This window comes from Castor canadensis, chromosome 3 (genome assembly GCF_047511655.1).
Source record: "Castor canadensis chromosome 3, mCasCan1.hap1v2, whole genome shotgun sequence".
NCBI lineage: Eukaryota > Metazoa > Chordata > Mammalia > Rodentia > Castoridae > Castor > Castor canadensis.
In genome coordinates, this window is record NC_133388.1 from 167,054,731 (window position 1) to 167,076,856 (window position 22,126).

Below are 22,126 nucleotides of genomic sequence, written 5' to 3' on the forward strand. Positions count from 1 at the left end.
CAGTTATTCCCCAGACACTCAAAAGATAAAGTCCAAATTCTTTACTATGTTTTACAAGACCTTTGAAGTCTAGCCTTTGTCTAATATCTAACTCTCACAAACTACCCTTTTCCCCCCTCTCATCTCTTGTTATTTTCCACACACACCCACCCACATGTGCACACACAGAAACTGCTCCAGCCTTACCCAAGCACTTCTTCCCCCAGGGCAACACAGAATCATTTTTCTGCCTTTGCATGCTCCCCACTCTTCCTGGAAGGTCCTCTCCAGCATTAAATGTCTTCTGAACTTCTATTCATCCTTTAAGACTCATTTCAAGTATCAAAGAACATCAAGTTGATATCCTTCTGATGACACATTCTTGCCATATTTTTCTCATATCTATCTCTGATCATAAACCCAGGTCTCTGAGTCATAAACTGTCTTACTCATCTTTGAATCACCAAACATCTAGACAACAGTCTGAAGTAAGGAACAGCCCCAATACTCACTGAATAAATGAATGATGAGTGTGCTCCATAATTAAATTTCAATAGGCTTAAGGTAGCAAGTAAAAATAAATTATCAATAACCCTTAGAGCCAAAACATACATGGCCCATATTTTCATACGAAAGATTCTGCATCTCATTTAGCTAAGTAGTCAAGATAACATCTTTGGCTATGAAACTCAAATAATCATGTGCACATTGCATACATTTATAAGTATGTGTGCATGCATGGATGCAAACTCTCTTACACTGTTTTTAATTTTCTTTCTACTTCTGTGTTTGTCCTCATTTTGTCAGAAATTCCAGAGTATGAAAATTTTAGCTATGTCTCAATTCATGTTAGTTCTTATATTTTATCGAATGATTTCTTTTTGTTGTATGTATAGCTAACTGAGAAAAGGAAATAAACTCAAACTAAAAAACACGTTTAAGGTCAATCCTTCAGCTAAAATTACTTTGTAAGTAAAACGGGGTAAATGTAATGAGATGTAGGACTATTTCCTTAAGATCCTGCCCATATTGCAAATCATTAAAACAAGAAACAAAAGTGGAGACACTCTACGATGTGCAGTGTAAACATTGGGACATATTAGTTGGAATGATTGAAAAGTAGAAGAGACCAGTTTCATGAGGAATAATAGACTTTTCACTGTATCAGATGGAGTAGATATAATTTGCTAAGAGCTATGCATATCCTCCATGTTTATGTTCTTAGCATGTCACAGAGGGGCAGCTTATGTTCTTTTAAGGAAGTGACACTCCTTGGACAGTCATTCTCTTGCATTGGAAGACAGAAGTGGAATTTCACAAAATTTCTCCTCAACACTATCATAAGACATTTATGAATGACAACTGTGTTTCTGTGGACTCTCACCAGGATTTTTGGAGAAACTATAATCAGGGAAAAGCCCTCTGCTCAGGAACTCTTCTTTCTTAGCAGTTATCAAGTAATCAAGGAGTCACAATTATTGAGCCAAAGCCAACACCTTTTGCTGGATATTTGATACAGGTAAACTAAGGGCTGGTTGCTCATTGACGCCAAGTATTTTTGTAATTAGATAAGGAAACCTCTTTGAATTGAAACTCACACAGAGCACAGATGGTTCTTTTTAATAGTGGTTCTGGCTAATTTCTTAAGTCCTTATGTATAATTAACTACTCATGGCTTTTTCTATGTAGCTTATTAGTTGTTCCAAATGAAACTTCACTTTACAAAAGAAAAGTCAATATCCAGAAGAGCCAAAATCAGCTTTGCATCTGACTATGGTGAAAGGGAACTTGAAGTGTGAATCATTAGAAAGAATTCTTCTTCCAAAATAATATCATGGGAATCCTCCACATTGACTTCTGTTTTCAGCCAGTGTAGACATGGCTAGAGTGAAGGATGATGTGTTAGGAGACAAAAATAAAATGCTCCTTCGAGCAAAGATTTGGCTTAGGGATAGAAATCAGGAAGGTGAGGGTGGGAGGCAGCAACAAAAACAAAAAAACAAGTATACTATAGAGGATACAATTAGATGTACCCAAAAAGGAATCCAAAATAGAATCATGGTATTTATCCTCTTCAAGGTGTTTTTTCCTAATGAAGAAAATAATGTTTGTGAGTACTTTTGAGTTAGTCAGTATAAAGATGTCAACATTTTGAGTTTTTCAATTAGTATCTTAAGGAAAAGTGAACCAGGTGGATGCACACTGAAATCAGTGGTTCTTTTGTCATCCTCGATGAAAAATGTAATAATTTTCCTTTTCTCACTCTCAGAAAATACAACAATGAGAAAGACTAAGTAATCATATTATTTCTCTCTCTCTCTCTTTTTTTGGTGGGACTAGAGTTTGAACTCAGGGCTTCATGCTTGCAAAGCAGGCACTCTGCCTTGAGCCATATCTCCAGTCACCATAATTCTTAATGAGCATAATTCAATAGTATATTCTATTATGAAAGGACAGGCTTCAACATATCCCTATACATCATACGAGTTTCTGCAATTTTCTTCTCTTTAAAATAGGCTACCCTGTCTCAAGAATTCAGTTTCTTATAATTTTGTCTACTTTAGAGAATGCCATTTTTTTTTCACATTTTTACATCCCTCCTTCATTTAGGGGGACAAAATTTTCTTTCATTATCCAGGCAGTGGGAGTCGCATGTATGACAAATTGGAATTTGGCCTTGGCTGTCTTAATCAGTAGACAGACTCTCAGATATCTGAACTTTAAGGTCTGAGGTACTCACAAGTTGAGTATACTTTTTATTTTGGCTTTCAGCTCTCCTCCTGCCACCATATGGAACTAGTTTGTCTTTCTCACAATTAGTTGAAGAAAATGCAAAATGACCCCAATGATTCTCTTTCAGAACCTGGTAGCAATGATTCAATCTGTAAGAGTTTCCTGACAGATATGACTCCTGGCTGCTGCTCCAGGACTGTATCTACTTTAACCATCCCCCCACCCCACTCCACCCCACCTTGCCCCATGGAAAGGGCAGGGCAACATCAGCAAAGAGGGCTGTCAGAGCATGTCTGTTAGCACTGAGTTTAAATGATGCAGGTGGCATCTTTTCCTGAAAATAAAGACTGTTATTTCTCTTGTCAATTTACAGAGGGAAAGCAGTGTTGGTCTTACTGTAGATTTCTGGAAAGAAAAGGCATTTGTCTGCCATTATGAAGATGACATTGTGAGGTATACAAATGATTAGTATTGAAGGGGAAATGAGTAAAGCAAAAATTCAGCTGAACCTAAGCTATGTAAAATGGTTAATGAGCAACATTAGCTTTGGAAGTTCTGAAAAGTATGGACATTTAGAAAGGGATGAGAAGGAAATTTACAATTAAGGGATGTGAAATTCATAGTACAACTAAATTTTGAGGTTATCTAATGTCAAGAAAATATAACAAAGAAAAGAGATTCAACTGATCATTGGAATGTAGTGGACATATCAAGTGAAAATTAGTTAATACACTGATTTAGAGATACTCAAAACATGAATATATTTGTATTTAATTTTTCTATTCGTATTTAAAGTTGAAACTCTTTATGCTTTCAGAAAACACTCTTCTATGCATATAGAATTCAAATAAATAAATTTTCCACAGTTGAAAATTGTTAAGACTAGAAGCCTTGAGATAAAAAGAGTATAAGTACATCTTAGCATAAGGGTAGATTTGAGCCCCATATTAGACTTTGCTAATATAGTCAAATTATCTCTAGCCAAGTAATATCTTCTATTTTTTCCACAAAACATCTAGAAGATGACATTTTATCGTTTTATCTGAGATTATCCAAGTACATCCTGTGCTTGTAAATAGCCAGAGTTTTACTGACTATATCACTTTTTCCCTATCTTAAATCCAAAAATCATCAATCCTTCAAGGCCAGCTCAAATGTTATACAGGAAATTTTCTCCCTTTTTTTCTGTTTCAAACTATCATGGCACAGATAAATTGCTTCTTTTGTAGCATATCTCATTTTGCTTAATGTAGTATTATTAGTTATATATGTGCCTTATCTTCTCACCAGATTGTAAACTCCTAACAAGCATTATTCACGTTTTAGCTATCTTTGTAAAGTCCATATACTGTACACATAATAAGCATTCAATAAATATTTATTGAATCATTATGAACTAAGAGTTCAAGTTGTTTAGAATTTAAATGTTACTCATCTCAAGAGATGCGTTATAAGTAGGAGCATCTTAACTCTAATAAGGCAATTGTTTTTTAGAATTCAATACCCAAAGGAATTGTTTTCCCTGATCTGAAATGTGTCCAATATTAATGACCAAATGGGCTGTTTAAATCATATTGGTAGAGAGTTAGTTTGTGGCTTCCAACAAAGGCTGAAAGAAATAACTCATGAAACAATCCACTAAAATGAATACTTGGGTCCAAACAAGAAATAAAACCATCAAGATTTGTGAAGAGACCTCTATCTATAGAAGTGACTGCTCTATTGGGTAACTCCCTCTGGAATCCAGAAATTTATTTTTGAGTCTGTTTCAAAAGTTTTATGTTCTTTATTAGAGAATAGAAGGTTTGTTTCCCAATGTTGAATCTTAGGACCATCGTTTCTGTTGTAGGAGCTCCATTAAGTTTGTATCTTTAGGCATAACACTTTTTCACATGTTGGAGACATATTCTGTTACTCAGTTATCCATAGAAATTAGAATTGTTTACTTATTTGCAATAGCTTATCAATGTGTATGTGAGAAAATGATAGGAAAATGCATGAAGCAAAGTCAGTGTACTTAATAAAAAGTGAGTCAATATATGTTCAAGACACTTGTATGCCAATGGTCAACATTTGCAGATATAAATCTATAAGCAGAAGCAAAAATGCAAAAGAAGTTTCAAAAAAAGTGGGGGTGTGAGTAGGAAGATTAAAAGAATAGATACTGTACAATTTGATTATTTGAGCTTTAAGAATATGACAGAGACTTAGAGATACCTGAAAAAAAAAATCAAACAGAGGTGATTCAGTACAAAATAAGTATGATTGAAATAAACAACTCCCAATTAAGTCATTAACTAAAATTTTTACTACTTCCTTCCTCTCCTCAACATCCAGAAAATAAAAAACCCATTAGTTTCCAAAGGGTAAGACTATGTCTTATAAGCGTAAATCTTAAAAGATGGAAGAACATAGCAGAGTTTCCAGCTTAGCTATCTGTGTTTGTAGTATAGATCTAGTACTTTCTGATTTTCGGTTGCCTCATCTTAAAATGCCTCTGTGGACAGTAAATGAAGTAATACACAGAAAGCCCTTAAAGATTGCTGCATATAGAGTAAATACTTCAATGATAATAACAACAAAAACATCTCAAACTTCACTAAGGAATGAAAGATACACAGTAACTCACTAAACATGAGTTGTATACGTGACTAAGTCTAAATTACACAAATATGACCTTGATAGACATAAAGATAGACTTACAATGATGAAAATAATGAGATGGAGTCACAGATTAAGACATGCATGTAGACTCCACGCTGAGGAAATTGAAGATGAAAAGGACCTATTTTCTCAATCCTAAAGGTCCCATAGCATCTGAAAGTTCTTATTTTATATAGGGTGAACAAAATGCTAACTTCAAAGAGCAAGAAACCAAAGAGTTGTTTTGCTGACTGACTACCCAGTTTAAAGTCAACATTATTTGAAAAATTGGCCTGGGTAACAATTCTTGTTGCAAATTTTTAGCTCATATTAAATCAAAATTCCAATCTCTTGAGAACACTAGTTTTTTCTTGGTATATGACAGGGTGCTTTATTGACTGAATCCAGCACAATACTTCTGTTTTCTTTCCTTAGTTATAAATGATACTAGAAAGAAGATCCTAGAAAAATCACCTATACAAGTCTATCCTTTAGTTATCATATTTACTTCTTGAAAACTTTGTCACACTAAATCCTACTCAACTGGTATCATTTGTTCTCAGAGGGAATTGGGTCATTGAGGAATTATCAAAATTTATGCATCTGAACCTATCATTATGGTACAAGTGAGGATATAATCTTATTTGTTTTGTAAGCCTCAGACTCTCTGAGGTAGCTATCATTTATCTGTGAATAACTGTTGTAGATGTACAAGTGTGAATAAACATATGTATCCTTGGGAATCTGCACTGTGATTAAGAAAGATGAATTTCTAGAGTTACAAAAAAATTTCAATCCAAATAATGAGGTCCTTCATATTTTCCAGGTTCATCTATTGTCTGATTCCGCTACGACTTAGCTATTAACTTTCATTATCCATGCACAAATTATGCACTGATTTTTCATCTATTTAAATTTGGATGACACACATTTTCAATGTCTCTCCCTTCACTTACAAATTCACTTTGACCAAGTGAATTTATCAACTGTTTAGTACTTCTCAAGCTTTGGACACTAGCAACACTATTCAGGTGACTACCATTTCAAAACCTCAGCGAAATCCAATTCTCAGTGTTTTCAATGACAGACATAAAGCTTGCATGTGTTCAAAACTTATGATAAATTCTTCCTCCAAAGGAAATAGTGAACCCAAATATTGTTGCCTTTGGTTGCTTTTGCATGGTGCTGAGTGTGTGCTCTATTTTGTACATTTATTTATATATATCTTATTGAGATCTGTGACAGCAAAACCACATTTTCCAAAGTTAAGAAATACACACTGTAGCAATTATCTGTTTTTAGGTCAAAATAAAACAGCTAGTTCTTCCAGTATTCTTCTCCTTTTCTAAGAATGCATCATAAAATTGAGTGCTAAAATGAATTGTGTGGCACTAAGACCCCTATAAAAGTACAAACAATCTCTTAAGCATATTTCAATTCCCTTGGGGTCTTGTGTGACTGATAGAGTTAGATGGGGGTAAGTGGCTCACTGGCTGGATCTTCTTATGGCGTTTAAAAGATCAGGCTAATGGGCATCTCAGAGCCTTTATGGTTTTTTCTCTTTTACCAAAATTTAAGTCAAGACTTTTTGAATTTTGTGACTGAAACTGGTATTCTTTAGTATTAACAAGGTCAAGGGAGATAGATTTTATTCTCATTTCTATTTGTGCTTCAAGAGCTGCAAGAAACCTTTTTTCTAGCATTCCCTAGGAGATGACAGAGAGAGAATATTATGCTAAAATTCACTGCAAGGCACTTGTCTGAAGTTTCCTGCAAAGAGAAAATATTTTCTCTTGTTGTACTTGGACAATGTGTTACAATAAGGTCTGCAAAGGAGACGCCAATGTGCACAAGCAGATTCTTATGTTGACCAAAATTATAAGTGTGTTTATTTCTCTTCACAATTAGTATGAGTCTAAACTCCTTATCATGGATTATTGCCCTCTGTTATCTGTAATATAATGAACCCTTACTAACAGGATATTTGCTGTTTTCTAAATAAGACAGGCTCTTTCCTACCTCTGTGTTTTGTCCACATTGCTCATTCTGGCTGGAATCTGAAGCCCCTTTTCTCCTTCTGCTATCATCCTTCATACTGGCCTTATGAACACTTACTCATATTCCACAAACTACCAGGGATTTCCTCTGTGATGCCTTTCCCAGTCCTCTTCCCTCTTCTCTAATGTACCCCATCTATCCTCAATCCCAGTGGAGTTGGTCACTTTTCTTCAGTGCCTAACAACAGCCGAATTCAAGAATTCTTGCCCAGGGATTGAGTGTGGAGCTGAATCACACATAAATATAAGCAAAATTCTGTGCTTCTCCATTATTCTGTGGTGAAGGTCCACAACTGTTATCAGTTATTTTTAATATCCAAGATTCCTTGATCAAAAAAAAAAACACAAAACAAAGCAAAGAAAACAAAATACACACACAAACAGAACAAGCAGGCATGCTGAAACATACTAGAGCTCAAACTTTTAAGTCAACTATCCCATGTTTATTTCCTTCTCCCAGACTATTAGCCCTTCAAAAGTGGCAAGTGTGGTGTCTCCTTTTAGTGTTACTAAACAAGGTGCTGTTCCTTCACCAGAATCACCTTGGTATACTTGGTAAGACTGAGATACCTAGGTTCTGAGATCCCATGACAGACTCTGTATATGTGGAACTCAAAATATGTGTTTTAAGGAAGCATCCTAGTTGGCTATATGCACAATCAGTACCAGGAGAATTCTAGCAACATGATAAATGTTTAATGACTTAATAGTTAGATAAATGAATGAATGCAGACAGCAATTTCAAAAGAACTAGAACTTTCAAGATAGTAATTTTAGTAAAGTTACATAGTTGAAAAGCACAACTATATCCAGTTAGAAGAGAAATGAAGAAGGTATGTTGAATGTCTATTTTATTAACATTTTATTCTATTTGCTTGGCATAATGCAATATAAAAATTCTTATATATCACTTGCAGGCAAAGATAAAAGAAGCAGAAAAGTCTGGAGTTGCATGCATTGGAGAACTGAATCTCATCCAAGCAACAATCCAAGAAACTAAAGTATACAGTAGAGAAGCTAATACAGTAACCTTAAAATGACAGAGGTCAATATGGGAAAGTGACAGAAATAGTGAAGAGGTCTGGTAGAGATGAATCAATTCTGGGTTGTAATACACTTGTGCATGGAATCAATGCTAGGAATCTCTCTGTATAGTTATCCTTATCTCAAATAGCAAAAACGCTATGTCTTTCTCATTATTGCCTAATAAAATTGGAGAAGAGGGCAGAACAGGTTCTGCCTGGAAGTGAGAAGGGTGGCAGGGGAGAGGGAAGGGTGGAGGGCAAGGGGAACAAATGGCACAAACATGTATATACATAGAATAAATAAATAAATAAAGTAAAATCTTATACAGACACTGTCATATGCTATCATTTTATGCCAGAAGTCTTAGAGAAATTTTGACAACGAATTTCTAGCATCTAGGTTAATAGATTGAATTAAAACATTGAATGCACAAAACATCTTTGTTGATATGTTTCTTTTATACTCATTAGGAAGTGCTTCCTTTGCAGACAAATGGCAAGCATTGTGAAGAGGTCCCTGCCTTTCTAAAAGTGACAGACTAATAACAGGAAATAGTCAATTATAACCTAGTGTGATAAGAACTGTAACAAAGATATGCCCAGAACTCAGTAGTATCACATAGAAAAGGCTCCTTAGTCAATCGAAAAAGAAGAGCTCTATAGATTGAACTGAAACTTAAGGATGAAAATACTAAATCAGGCAGAGATTAAGCTCTTGAAGGATGAGGCTGAGTTTGGTGGGGCATTGTTTCACACACAGTGTCTTGAACACTGTTATTGCTTTTAATTAGAACAGAATGGTCAGAAACAAATCAATGGTTATCAATGGAGAGGGACTGCCCTCTGCAGCCATAACTAGTGACTAGTCCTAAATCTTCCACATATTGCTGGATTCTTACTCTTAGCATCGCAATTGGTCATTGACCCTTTTCACTCTGTGTTTAATCAATTCCTAATTTCTGGGCCCTCACACATGCCATTCCATCTTTGTTACTAACTCTGAACTATCTCCCAGCTAATTCCAACTTGCCCATTTTATGTCAATGTAGGCAAGTCCTTGTGAGCCTTCCTAAGGCTCACCTTTCAAAATTGTTCAGAGTTCTTTATTCATGCCTTACTCATGTTTATTAGTGTTCATGGGATTGTAATTGCTTCATTGGCTACCTACTATCCATCCTCTCCCTTACTCCATCACACATGTATATTCACCTGTGCAAATTAATCAGCTACAGAAAAACACTAGGAGGACCCAGAGCAGTGGATCACAAGACATTCCCTTAGAGTATTTCCTGGAGCCAGTGCTAGCCGATTTTAGTAACCCTTGTCTACCTGCAAGTTTCTAGGATGGCAGTTACCTGAGCCCTAGTATTAATGATTCTGAAAGCCTCTGCGAATTCTTAGACCAAAAACTATCTACTAAGAAGTAACCACAATAAAAATAACAGTTTAAGTAAATTAATGTAACTACTAAATTAAAGAAGTTATTTGTAGCCAGGCATGGTGGCATATGCCTGTAATCAAAGCACTCCAGAGACTGAGGCAAGGAGGATCACAAATTCAGTCCAACAAATTCAGTCCAACCTGAGCTACATAGCGAGACTCTGTCTAAAAGAAAGCAAAAAGTGTGTGTGTGTGTGTGTGTGTGAGTGAGAGAGAGAGAGGGAGAGAGAGAAGATTCCCCATACATATTTTTCTGCCATATTCATTCTAGAACGGCAACAAAAAATAACTTTCCTGTTAGTATTTCAACACATCTGCTGCTGGATCATATATCCCAGAGAATGAGAAAAATAAGGTATGTTTTTCTAAAAAAACAGGAGAAAGTAGTTTTTCAATACCTACAAAAATTCAGGGCTTAAGTAAGTTTACATGGGACCTGGACAGAATTCTTTTCAGTCCACAGTGAATTTGTTTGTGGAATTAGAAAGAACTTCAGCCTCAACTCCTCATTTTACTCCTGAGGATCTGAGACTTGGAAAAGTGAACTACTTTGTCCAAGGTCATTCAGAAAAGTAACTGCAGATTCACATTTCATCAAACTACTTCCCAATAAAGATCTTGGTCAAAAATGAACCTTGTACAAAAAGATATTTAGTGATCAGATTATTTTCAAATTGTTTTTCACAATTTTTATTCCAATATTCTACTCATCTCTTCATGTAGAATCTTTTCCAGAACAAAGCTTATGATGGCTATTAGTTAGTTCTAACTGGACACAATCATTCATTCATTCCTCCCAAGTAATGTGAAGATCCTAACCGTATAAATGTCCACAAATGAGCATTATGAATATTATAGCCAGATTATCATTATAAAATGGGCATTATAAATTTTTATACCTTGTCCTTCAGACTGAGCTAATTCAAATTTCTATTGATTAAAGAGGGATCCATTCAACTATCTGTGATATAGAATTCACTAATTAAGTTAATACTATAAAAGTATAACAAAAAAATTAACTTTAGGAAAAAAAGTGCCCCCAAGAGCTGAGGAAAACTACAAGTAAAATCAGTTTCTAATGAAATATGTTCATTTAAATTTTGCCTTTTTTACAGTAAGGCTGAAAAGTTTTTTATCTTTTTTTTGAAAATAATTTTATTAACAACTGGCAAATGTTACTTTTTAAATTATAATGAAAGCAATAGTTTTTAAGCCCTATGCTACTGTGAGATATTAGTAAGAGGAGGACTAAAGACAGAAGATTCCAAAACCATTTCAAATTTATCAGCTTTATATTCCTGTTTATACATTATGATTCTTTTTTATTTTTATGTTGGTAGTACTAAGGTTTGAACTCAGGGTCTTGTGTTTGGTAGGCTAGGCAAGAGCTCTACCACTTGATCCAGGCCCCTATCCCTTTTTTTCTTTATTTTTCAGATGAGGTTTCTAGTTTTTGCCTGGGTCCAGTCTCAGATTGTGATCCCCCTATCTATACCTCCTATCTATCCTATAGGTGTGCACCATCACATCCTGTTTATTTATGGAGAGGCAGTCGTACTAAAGGTTTTGCCTGGGTTGACCTCAAAACACAATCCTCCAGATCTTTGCCTCCCTGCATTATGATTCTTTATCAAAGTTTTCTTTAGAGAGTGAGTATTCCATTGGAAAAATAAAACCAAAAGCTTAATAGATGAATTAAACTGAGCCCAATCATGGGACAGATTTACCTTTTATGACTTTGGATGTAACACAATACGAAGTACATAATATTATTCATAAAGTGGTTTGTCAAAAATATTCAAATTGTATCTAATCAGGAAGAAATAATCAGAAAAATGCAGAAAGAACAATTCTGAGAAAAGCTAAAATCTTAAAAATAACTATTTGATTAATATTGGTAGCAAATTAATTACTTGATTAATTAATAGTGATTGGTCAATTGTTATTAATATTATTAATAATATTAATTTTTGGTTAGCTTTGAGTGCATGATAGTTCTATTTAAAGCAAAAGGCAAATAAAAAGTATGAACATAAATGGAATAGTGAACCTGGTTTGCATCTTCTTTTATTTGGTGGCACTAGGGTTTGAACTCAGGGCTCCATACTTACAAAGCAGGTGCTCTACTGCTTGAGCCATGCCCTTAGTCCATTTTGCTCTTGTTAATTTTGGAGATGGATTAGGTTTATTAAATACAAGGTATGTTTGTATACTCTTTCTGATTAGAGGACCTTGTTCCCATTGAAAGATAAAAAAATCAAGGTATACAAGTGTAGGTGATTTCCTCATGATTCAGCTAGATTGTGCTACTGTCATCTTGGTTGATCTAGAAACTCCTTTCTTAGAATTCCCTTCCTGTACAGTTCCAAATTAAAGTTGGCCCAAAAGAGGACTTACTGTGACATATGGAAGGTGAAAGTTGTTATATTGGCCCAACTGTCAGGACAGCATCTGATACAGTGATGTTTACAGGCAGAGGTACCTGGAAGTTTCCACATTGTCCTTGGCTTCCCCATGTTAATCACACAACACAGGTAACATACAATACCAAGGCATCAGCTTTCATAGATGTCCCCTTTTGTAGTGCCATTTTGGTGACCAAATGTACTTGGTTTCTCAGATTTCCATGCAAGCCTTAGCTTGTCTACTATGCCAGATTTTAAGCATTTGTTTCAAACTATTTTCTTCACTTATTATGGCTCTAGTTTCCTGAATGAACATGGCTGCTATAATCACGTTGGTTTGACAAATGTTAAAGTCATTTTTTTAAAGCCTGCACATCTCTGATTCTTTTTTTTTTCTAAATGACTGTCATTTATTTCTTTATTCATTCCCTTCAAATGCTTGTTACTTGATTATTCTCCCAGAGTTCTATCTTCAGTGATCTCTTCTCCTTCTCCACACTCTGAGTGACTTCATCCACGCCTAGGAATCAATTACCATTCATAAGAAAGGATCCCGTGTTTATGTGTTCAATTTAGATCTGCCTTCTGAACTCCATGTCTATGTGTGTATCCAACTGCCTACTAAAAGTCTCCACAAGGATGTTCCAAAGAACACTCAAGTGCAGTATATCCAGATTGGAATTCATCAGCTGCCTCTCCAAGACTGTTCCCAATAACTTCTCACTCACCTGAGGTATCCACGCTAAGAGCCTGAGTCATCCATGACCACCCCACCATTCTCATCCTCACATCCAATCAACCACTACATCCTAGTGATCCTACCTCCTTAGCAGCTCTCAAATCCACCATCATCACCTCTCCCGAGGACTCTGCTTCTCCAATCCATTCCCAGTCTGGAGCACAACTGGTCTTAGATGCAAATCTGACCAACTCATTTTTCTGCTTCATCATTCACCCACTAATGACTCCCCATTGTCATCAGGATAAAGTTCAGATGCTTAAGGCCCTGGCATCTCTGCAGCTTCAGAACATCTCTGATTCTTATTCCAGAGTTTTTCCCAGGAGACTACAGCATCTCTTCAAACCCACAATAAATCTGTTATTTTTCAGTTGTGTTTATTATTGTGGTGGTGATTGTGTGTTTGTTTTCAACTCTATGTTTTGGGACTAGCAAAACATTTATGAGAAGTGAAAGGCCATTCTAATCCCTAAACTAATGGAAACTCTCAAGCATTTAAAGAGAAAAATTCAATTGGTTATCAAAAAATTTAAAGCACATAAGGTAAAAAAAGAAATGCATAAGTAAAGGTAGTTCTGTTCTCAAAAATAACTTTTAAACTGCAAGGAGGTTTACAAATACCTTGATTCATAAGGATAAAAAAAATTGTGAACCAGAGAGATGAGCTAATGTGTTTATAGACATTCAAAATTTAAAGACAAAATGGGGTTAAAAGAAACAAACCTATCTTATATGCTTTCAGTTCATTTAATTACCCAAATTAACCAAAAAAAATTCCCCTTTATAAGGGAACAGCCATATGCATAGTGGGTAGTTATGCCCACTGTGACCTTGTACAATGCATTATTCCCAAGTTTTCTGATGTGAGATCAAGATATCTGCTACATAGCATTATGTATCCAATATTAGTTATCAACTCTTAATAATTTGACCAACAGATGTACATCTGGGATTTTGATCAAAATGATGACAGAGAAAAAGAGGGAGAGAGAGAGCACACTGGAGAGTTACTTAATAAACACTTATTAATGACATAATAGAGTGTGACTATTGGATAGTTATCCACAAGGATATCATTGGCCCCAGAATGAATGAAATGTGTTTCTCTGGGAAATAATTGTAGGGATGCTTTAGAGGGGAGTGCTCTTAGGATTGGTGGCAGAGTGAAGGAAGCAGGACTGAGCAGGGGAAGAAGAAGGGCTCACATATAGCCTTAGTGAGTGAAGACCTTGACAGTTCTCAAGTGGAGTTCTAGACCTTAAATGGCCTTTAGAATTGTCCTGAACTGAGACAAGAGGGCCTTTGTATTCCTATATTGACCAGTGAGTAGATGCAATCTGTCTGTATAAAGGAGTCATCTTGGGTGACAAGATTCTCCTCAGCCAAAGGCAACACCTAGAGAGGACTTCAGCTGAAAGCTGTTTGCCATCTGGGAGGTGGGAGAAGGAGTGCTTCAGTTTTCAAGAACGACAGTAGGTTGGCTCATCATAGCATCTGCCATAGCAGGGATCAGGGAAGATTTTCTTGAATGAGAGAATCTGAAAAATGTAAGATATATCAACATGATAAAGTTGGGTTTGTGTGTGCGGGTTAAGGACACAGTATGAAAAGTTTAGAGAAATTGCAAACAATCATAAAGAGGAGGGTATCTGGTTGAGTAAGGTAGAAGGGAACATATGACAGCAATAGCTGGATAAGTAGGTAGTGGTCAGGTCATGAAGAGTCACTGGCTGACTTTAACTTGAAGATATTTTAGACTACATCTGATTGTCTGATGGAAAAATCATCCCAACAATAGCGTGGAAGATGTATTTGAGAGCATCAAGATTAGGGGCAGGAAGGATCCATAATAGTGTGGGTGTTAGGTGATGAGGATCCGGGTAATACCACCTCTCTAGGGGAGGTATTTAATAATTTCACATTGATTGTGTGTTATTTCACATGATATGCTCATCATGACACTCTTACATTATTATTTTTCTTATTCATATTCTCTTGGGCTTTGTAAATTTTATTTTCTATCTGAGAAAATCATTTGAAGTTTCCTTAGAGGATAAAAGGAAAATATATGTGTTAGGTGCACATTTGCAAGCTCATTTATCCATTCACAACACTTAATTTTAATCAGTATTTGTCAAGAGCATGAGAAAGGGGTTTCTTCTCTTTTTAAAAACTAGGAGTATAGATTATGACTATAGCTAAATAAATTTTCAAAATAAAATTTCTAAGAATAATTTAAAAAAATAAGACTCTTAAAAGTCTTCTGAATTTAATTCAAAAGAAGAAAGATATGGAAAAAGTGAAAATATAAAACAAAAACCAAGCATGAATTCTATAGTCTTAAATTTTAGCTGTATTGTAGTTGAATTTGAGCAGATTCGAGGACCAAAATCTGATTTCCCTCATCTTTAAAATGTGTCTAATAATATCTGTCTCAAGGAGGATTAACTGATTATAAAATTATTTCATTAAATATAAAGTGCTACACACATATTAGTATTAATAGTTTCAATAATTTATCATGAAGAGGTATTCTAGCTTAAAGAGAAGAGAAATGAATGGAAGAAAAGCACATCCAAGCCTGGTGTGGTGGCATATATCTTTAATCCCAGCTACTCAGGAGGTACAGCTAGGAGGGCAAAGACCAAGCGCAGCCCAGCAAAGTCATGAGATCCTATCTAAAAAAGAAACTAAAACCAAAAATGGAGTGGTGGGAGGAGCATGGCTCGATTGGTAGAGCATTTGATATGAGAATCTGAGTTCAAACTTTAGTACCACAAAAAAAAAAAAAAAAAGGAAGAGGAAGGAAGGAAAGAAGGACAATACATCTAAGCAATGACGTTCAAATGGAGTCTTAAACTTAAGTTCCATTTTCTTTGCAAGAGTGAATAACACCAGTCTGTGATGTGCTAACTTCAAAAGCAGGCATTATGTTTTAATTCCCCATTTGGTAACAATGTGAATCCTACACTTAACTGCATGAGAAGGTAATGATTGCAGATCAACCTTCTGTTAGGTTCTGATAGGAGAGAGGGCCAGAACCACCAACTTATTACAGCAGCATGGCAAGAGAAATCACACTGAATGAGGCAAGAGTTGAAAGTCTTTCTCCTTCTTTGGGAAAAATATTTCTGGACCTCAGCTTTCCCTTAAAACCAGCAATATAATTTAACTTAAATTAAGTTTCTTCTTACTTTATAATTTTGATTCTCAAGGTTCACAAATCTCTCAAGAAAGAAAAATGAGGATCTCAGAGTATATGTCTCACCCTGGCTGAGAAGACTTACTTTTTGACCATACATCTATATTCCATGGCTGAGGATAAGGAATCACAGAGGTTGAAGCAAGGAGAAATGGTTCAATGAGCACAATGGGGACACTAAGAGGAGAACTATGCTCCATCTCATGTTGATGCTAGAATGACATTCATTCCATACACCCTGTAGTTGATGCCAACTATCCTCCTAACCCTTGTCTTCCTAACACGGACCACTCACACGCATGACCACCCCACCCCCTTCCTTCTCTACAACCACCTATAGAGAACAGAGAGACATTTTGGAAAGGAACCAAAAAAAATTCTTCAGGAGCCTAGAAAAAGACTAGACTAATTACTTGCTAGTCTTATTGTCAAGCTGCCTGACATTAGCCAAGTTTCATATAGTTTCAAGTTTCAGCTCAAAACATTTACATAACACTACCCCTGGTGTTTTACAGTGTTCTTTTTTTTTTTTCCATAAAACTCAAAATATTGACCTCCTTGGAAACATTTCTTACACTCCATTGCATTTTATAAATGTCTCTTCTTTGGTTTCTTGAGTCGCTGTTAAGTATACTCTTGTTCCCCCCATGAGACTATCAACTCTTTAGATATATTTCTCATCTGTTGTGGTGACATCATCACTATTTGTTAAGAAAATGATTATTATGTCTCCCAGGATCCAACCCTATACATCATCTATTAAAATGAAATGAGTCATGCCATGAAAAAGATACAGATTTCAGTTCCTAAAGAATGTTATGTTTTGAAAAGAAAAATGAAAAATAGAAACAGTTCAACTGTGAGGAGATAGCCACACTGGATGGAATAAAGCAAAAGGCTTTGGTTGCTATCATTGCAATTTTCTTGTTAAAATGTGCTGTCCCTTTAGTGCACACAATCATGTTTCCAAAACAGATGTGGAGCAGTCACAATACTGAGAGTTAAAAATCTGCATTGAACCACACAGAAATAAGGACTTGCTATAAGCCGAGTATTGCATTAATGGCAGTGATATAAATGTAACTAAAATATTCTCCTTGATCTCAAAGAATACAAACTAGGTTTTTAATGATCTAGATAGTAACAAAGCATGACTGTGAGGTCAGTAAGACTAGACACCTTGTAACTGACCGCTAAATGACCAATACCTAATAAATTTCCTGGAATATAGAAATAACACAATAAGTATTCATGGAACAAATTTACCACATCATTCTCTCAGTCATATTTTTAAGTTTTTTTCTAGTGTACAAGCTGCTTATTAAAGAAAATTATCAGGAATATTTAAAATCAATTGTATAGTTATCTGTTTTATATCTCAGGAATATACTGTATGTATTGATTACATTCTTTGTTTATTTTTGCCCTTTATATTATTTTTTGAAGCCCTCATAATTATACCTCATCTCAAATCATTCAAAAGCTAATTTTTTCTTTCCTTCAAGACAATTTGAAAAAATAAAACTTACAATAGGTGAAGAAAGTAGAACTAGAAAATGTTTTGTTAGGTGGGAACCATTATTTACTTCAAATGAGTGACTGAGTCATTTCTGTTATCAGTCTTATATGTGTGAACCTATTACACATTCATAGAAATAGCAACACAACAATAATACTATGTTTTATTTAATTCAAGGTCTTTTAGAATTTGAACCAATATCAAAGACAGTCAGTCTACAGAAATTAAAATGTAAAGCTTTCACAAAGTCTTTAAAGGCTTTTCGTAAGTCTTTGTCATGAGCCTACACAAACAACTTGATTTTCATTTGGAAGGATGATTTTCAACATTTCATTTTTGACACTTTTCCACTAAAACTGCTCAGTGGCTGTGTCCAAGGCAGTTGAACACTGCACTGAAACATGGCTTACCTATAGTTTTGCTTTTCATTTCCTATGTGGAATCTGTCGTACTGGGAGTAGGCTCGGTTCCCTTCCCAGTCCATTAACTCGATCCTTAGCGTGTACTGCCTCTGACTGGTTATGGCAAAAATAAACTCATTCCCCAGCCAATATTCACCAGAGGGATTTCCAAAACCCTGGGAAAGAAGACAGAGATGCAGTTGTTACTCCAGAGAGAAATTTCTCATGTTTAGTTTGTTTTTAAAAAAAAAGTCATTAATTTTTAAAGATATTTCTTTCAAATTTTTACATACTTTTTCACTTATTGACTTATTTCAATACTCTTCTGCTATGTTTCTCTCCATTGAGATTTTTATCTAATTCTTATTATAGTAAAACATCTGTTAATCAAATCTGTATGAATAAAATAGTTTGGAATTAAATTAATCTGGCTAGTAGATTTAACCAGAAAACACTTTTCAATTCAAAATTTGCTTTTTGAAAAAAATTCAAAAATTGTACATAATTTAATCATTTTCCAATGAATACTATTAGTATGTTATCAGACAAGTTATTTACTAATACTGTTTTGTTATTATTATTTTTATTTATTATTTGTTACTATTCAGGATTCCAATTATGCTCTTATAACTTTACAGATTATTAGACTCTTTGTCTCATTTTTTAATGTTAATAAGCAAGACTTAAATTCATGACTGTAATCATTTCTATTGCATCACTGGCATGGATTTGTGTTTTGAGGAAGGACTAGTAAAAGCTAGTAAGTGAGCCTAGCTGACCGCTCTGCATCTGAATCTCAATATAGTTCTGTTGTTTTCTTTGGAACAATTTCAGTTAGGGTTGTTAAGTATTCAAAACAGTTTCTTTGTGGGAAGAAAAAAGTAGTCCCCAAAAGTGAAGCAATTCTTAATGTTGGATATGTTCGTGATGGAGAAATATAGAACCCTTAGAAACTGCTGGCATTGTACATTTTGGGTAATCACAACTACCTTAGAAAATATTACTGGGTAATCCTTGAAGTTCAGTTTAATTCTTCATGTATCTGTTTATCTTACTGATCCAGATGTGAACTCCTGAAAATAAAATCTGTGTTGCTGCATTTATGAATCCACGAACACTAATTAATGGAGAAGTGGCACACATCGAGCATTGAAAGAAAAGTGAAGGAAATGAGGCAGGAAGGAGGGATAGAGAGAGAGAAAAAATATTAAAGCATTTTGTATTAGAGAAGTAACTTTAAAACACATTTCTTCTTGTAAACAATATGGCTGACTGTCAGCCACCCGACTAAATCATGATGACTGGAGTGGTTGAAAACAAAATTGCCTGGATTCACATGAGTCAAAGAACTGAGAACAAGCCACATGAATCTATGTGAATAAACTCCTCAATTTGTCTTGGTCTCATTAATATTTAGAAAACCACCTCTAGTAATTGCAGGGGTATGCTGATGTTTCAAAAAGAAGTAGACTGGTTAACTGAGGCATGTGTCAATAAAGGTTTTTAATCTATATTTAAAAGTATGAGGGAAGTACTAAAATAATTATAGCAGTCCTTATTATCTAAATCCAGATAACATTTGAAGATTTTTTGTTTCTTTTCAAGCTTAATATATATCCATTTTATAGAATTATAATTATAATAGACATTTTCTTTAATACCGTCTCCCTTAACCAACCTAAGAAATGAATTAGTGTTCTCCATTTCTTCTTTAAAATATACTGATGGCCAGAGTATGTTAAGGTTGCATTAAATGCTATGTATTCCTCTGTATCTGCCGATGGAATTACTTCCCCAAAGCTATTGGTATTTGGTACCATAAGCCACTGTCAGTTCTGTTATTGTAATACCAATACTTATATTATGCTATGCAAACAAGTTAAATATTAGTGAATAAAGATAGTTTTATTTTATTTTTCATAAAATCTAACTTAAATATCTACATTGACTCAATAAAAGCAAATCACTACTTTAAAAAAAATTAAACATTGTTGAGACTCTAAAAGACTAGGAAGAATAATAAAATTCTGGAGGAGTTTTAGTTTAGATTACTCTGCATGTGTCTTTAAGTACTGTTCTATTTTTAAGAATTGAATTCATGGACTCTCTTATGAGAAAGTTTTATGAGAGAGCCACTGAGCCAGAATCCTAGGCTTTGGCCCTCTAATAAAAAATGTGTAAATGAATATATCACTTTATATTTAAATTTAAAATGAAATATGTTCACATATATACACACATTGTGAAAGTTATTCCCCAATTTAATTTCTTGATTAATTGAGCACCTTTGGTCTAGATTACGCTGGGTATATACTCTTCTGAAGACCACCTCCATGTAGCTCAGAGAAAAACATATAGAATCCACTGAAGTTAGTGCTTTCATGGTCCTTGCTTCTTAGCTTCCGTAGTTCTTCTCAGCTCAGACATGTCAAATCTCTCCTATTAGCCACTTCATAATTCCCTTTTCTTGTAGTCATTTGAAAGGGATTTAGCAATTATACTAAATGTGAGTAAAGAGGCTGGGAATGATGAAGTGTTCAGTTTTAGGTCACATATTTCCACGCTGTTGGAAGCGTTGTGTGGATAAAACTCTCCAGCTTCCCCAGGGAGAAGTGCAGTGATCCCTGATGAGCCTCAGAAGTGGACAAGCATTACAGCTTTCCTGCAAATGCTTCCATCTCGGTGTCAGCATGCAGGCTGTATGCTGCCACGGAGTGTTAAAAATATCATTTCCTAAACAGTTTCCTTTTTTAAAAATTTCTTTCAAGATGAAGTAACTAAAAGAAAAGCAGTGAAAATTTCTTCTAGAAACCAAAATTCCCAGAAAACTATCCAAAAAACCAGAATGTTTGACTACAATGAATCAAAATGGCTGTTATAGAGATAGTGTAGGAGGAAACCTTCTAATAGCCAAGTGCAGTAAAGCAGAAACAACTGTTTCATCTTGAAGATGAAAAATATGCAAAAAAGGGGAAATGGAAATGGGTTCCCATGTTAGTAATCTATTTATTGAATAGATTATCACACACAGCCATGGAAATGATGTGTAGGAACAAAGGCTTGGCTTGGATTAAATAACCCTCTCTTCTGTCTCGCTCCAGTTTGAAGCCTTACTCTGTTACATAGTCACTGTGGAGCTTTCTACTTTATTCTGGGCCTCAGTTTGTCAATATGCAAAACTGGAATTAAAAATATCATTTCCATGTATAATGTTGTAGAAATGCAATATTCCCAATGCACTTAACTGAGTGCTCATACATGAAAGGCCAGTAAGAAAAATCTAGTTGTTGTTATAGTTAGGAGATACATCACAATACACAGTGTTTTTCTGTTTCGTTGCCTTTCTTCCATAAGACTGTGAGGTATTTGAGGGTTTGAAGGTGAATAGGGACCTTTCTACTCGGTATGAAAAAGGGAGCAAAATATTCCAGGGTCTTGTCTGCTGAAAACAAATAAGGGAATATTGAAATAATTATTTAAAAGGCTTTTAGAGACTAAGGATCAATATATTGTTATGACAAGTGAAGTGTTGGTTTATACAAACAGAGATTGTCATTTTAACCCAAAAAGTTATTACATGAAAAATTAAAACCACATGATTTTAAAACCGGAGCTAAACAATGGTGCAAATAAAAGCATAGACCACCTTCTTGTTCTTACCAATGCTTCTTAATGCTAGAGTACACGTCTTTAACTTTCCCTTGGTCATATTTCATTTAATGTCTCTCTCTTTCCACATCTCACACATGTCAGGATATGAAAAAGAGGTATTTTAAGGTCTTGTAGCAATGCTAATAAATTAATATTTATAAAAGTTGCTTTCAATCAGGAGTGTATATCAGAACCACCCATAGAGCATTTTAAAAACAGAGATGACATAGTTTCTTCATGGAGATTTGGATTCAATATCTGAGGTGGGATTAGAGTTTCCACAGGTGAATCTGTCATGAACCCAAGGGGAAGAACCATATAAATATAATGTG

The 22,126-nt window shown here is 34.9% G+C and overlaps 1 protein-coding gene across 2 annotated transcripts in view; it reads right to left on the reverse strand.

Moving 5' to 3' along the window:
* The window catches only part of Angpt1 (angiopoietin 1), a 230,000-nt gene that overhangs the window by 19,191 nt on the left and 188,683 nt on the right, over positions 1-22,126 (reverse strand). For both annotated transcript variants that reach the window (XM_074069051.1, XM_074069050.1), the window contains exon 7: positions 18,153-18,319. In XM_074069051.1, coding sequence (XP_073925152.1) covers positions 18,153-18,319 — 167 coding nt within the window. The remainder of the gene's footprint in view (positions 1-18,152; positions 18,320-22,126) is intronic.